We start from the raw sequence: 2,570 nt of genomic DNA, 5'->3' as shown, positions 1-2,570 counted from the left end.
ATCAGGGTTCACTCTTAATGTTTTACAGTCTGTAGATTTGGACAAATTTATGATGTGTCTCCACCATTATAGTATTGCATAGCATAGTTTCAATGCCCTAAAAAAAAATCTGTGTTCTGCCTATCCATCATTCCTTCCCCCCTAAACCCTGGCAACAACTGATCTTTTTTTACTGTCTCCATAGTTTTGCCTTTTCCAGGATGGCATATAGATGGAATCATACAGTATGTAGACTTTTTAGATTGTCCTCTCTCTCTTAGTAATATGCATTTTAAGGTTTCTCCACATCTTTTCCTGGTTTGATAGCTCATTTCTTTTTATTGCCAAATAATGTTTCATTGTCTAGATGTTTCACAAACAGCTACTGACCATTCCGTTTTTACCCTCTATCCCTTTCAAACTGTCTGGTGATTAGAGGGGAAAAAAACCCTGAAATTACACTTAAATTAAGGTTTGTATATTTTCTGTACTATGGATTAATCAGCTTCCCATGGATAATTACCCATGTTTCACTTTACCAAAGAAAAAATGAACTTCAATTAGAATATAAAGTAATTCCCCCTAAAAAATGTGGGGAATGAAGAGACCAGTCCTAGGTATTGTGACTGTATTTATCTCTGAGCAAAATCTTTCCACTAGGATGCCTGAGACTGAGATGAAATATACTGGGAGTATATTAAGTTTTATTCTAGCATCGCGGGGAAGAAAGAAAGGAAGGAAAGAAATATGAGGCAGAGTGATTGAAAGAGAAAAGACTGAGCAACTATAGACTCTCTGAGCAAGATATTTTTCTTCCCTTTACAAGTTAGAAGCTACTGAATAATTCATGCCAAGCATGGAAAGGCTGTCTTTTCCCTGGGTGATGTATAACTGAGCAGGAGAGAGCTTGGAGTGGGTTCGCCACATCAGTCACCACTCTTGCTTCTAAGCACAGGGTGCTCTCCTCTTGAGCACAGCTTCTGCTTTTGCAGGCAAGCATCCTAGCTGCTGCTGTTCTGCCTGCTTGCCCACCCGTCTGGGCTTGCAGCCTGCCACTTCACTTTAGCCAGCCCTGCTGCCAGATGAGAAATCTCGCTGCTGGTTCCAGGACCATGTGTGTGGATGCTGCTTGGGAGAACTGGGGCACTTGCTCCTGGCACTGATCTCAGCTGAGTTTCTCCTGTTGATTTCTGGACCACAGATGCTGCTGAGGAGGTATTTTGGGGCATCCCTCTCTCTGCTATCGCCAGTTAAGGACCAGCCCCAAAGCAAGGTACCCTCCACCCTTCCCTCTGGCATTATTCCCAGCTGGAATATCTTTACTCTCTCCCTAACAAGGGGCTCCAGCTGGCAATATGCCAAGTGTGTGTGTGTGTGTGTGTGTGTGTGTGTGTGTGTGTGTTGGGTGAGAAGAGGAGACTGCTCTGTCCTAGAACAGTGCAATGTAAAGTCTGTAGCAGGTAAAGCGGCCTTTCCTCTGGCACTGGAGACATTTCCAAGGCAGGTACCTGTCATCTGCCACCCCCGTTCTCCTCCAGCTTCCTCTCTCCCCCTCCCCCAGCCCATTATTCTGCTTCAGCCTTTTGTGTCTGTGGCAGAGGGCTGAAGGGATGTCTTTGCCCTCCCGGCAGGCAAGTGTCAAGATGGGCCGCGCTGCAAGAAGCCGACGCTAGGACGCGAGGTGTGAAGAGTTGGCCAGAATGACCAACTCCTCCTCCACGTCCACCTCCTCCACCACCGGGGGATCCTTGCTGCTGCTTTGCGAGGAAGAGGAGTCGTGGGCGGGCCGGCGTATCCCCGTGTCCCTCCTGTACTCTGGCCTGGCCATTGGGGGCACGCTGGCCAACGGCATGGTTATCTATCTCGTGTCGTCCTTCCGAAAGCTGCAGACCACCAGCAACGCCTTCATTGTGAACGGCTGCGCCGCCGACCTCAGTGTCTGCGCCCTCTGGATGCCACAGGAGGCGGTGCTGGGGCTTCTGCCCGCAGGCTCTGCGGAGCCCCCCGGGGACTGGGACGCCGCCGGGGGTAGTTACCGCCTACTGCGGGGCGGGCTGCTGGGCCTCGGGCTCACGGTGTCCCTTCTGTCCCATTGTCTCGTGGCCCTGAACCGCTATCTGCTCATCACCAGGGCGCCTGCCACCTACCAGGTGCTGTACCAGCGGCGCCACACGGCGGGAATGCTGGCGCTGTCCTGGGCGCTCGCCCTGGGCCTCGTGCTGCTGCTCCCGCCCTGGGCGCCGCGGCCGGGAGCCGAGCCACCGCAAGTCCACTACCCGGCGCTGTTGGCCGCTGCGGCACTGCTGGCGCAGACGGCGCTGCTGCTGCACTGCTACCTGGGCATCGTGCGCCGAGTACGCGTCAGCGTCAAGCGGGTCAGCGTGCTTAACTTCCACCTGCTGCACCAGCTGCCCGGCTGCGCTGCAGCCGCTGCCGCCTTCCCGGCCGCCCCGCACGCGCCGGGACCGGGCGGCACCGCACACCCCGCGCAGGCCCAACCCTTGCCGCCTGCGCTGCAGCCGCGGCGGGCGCAGCGGCGTCTCAGCGGCCTGTCGGTGCTGCTGCTCTGCTGCGTCTTCCTGCTGGCCACA

At 54.1% G+C, this 2,570-nt stretch overlaps 1 protein-coding gene across 1 annotated transcript; it reads left to right on the top strand.

Moving 5' to 3' along the window:
• Positions 1–817: 817 nt before the first annotated feature.
• Gpr88 (G protein-coupled receptor 88) lies at positions 818–2,564 on the top strand (the record flags this gene model as incomplete). The annotated part of the gene is made up of 2 exons (XM_015476860.2): positions 818–1,194; positions 1,611–2,564. A coding segment is annotated over exon 2 (885 nt), but the record flags the coding sequence as incomplete, so codon positions are not given.
• Between the last annotated feature and the right edge of the window lie 6 nt (positions 2,565–2,570).

Source organism: Marmota marmota, unplaced genomic scaffold (assembly GCF_001458135.2).
Source record: "Marmota marmota marmota unplaced genomic scaffold, marMar, whole genome shotgun sequence".
NCBI classification, from domain to species: Eukaryota; Metazoa; Chordata; class Mammalia; order Rodentia; family Sciuridae; genus Marmota; species Marmota marmota.
The sequence above is the reverse complement of the archived record's forward strand: the minus strand, read 5'-3'. Positions and strand labels throughout refer to the sequence as shown.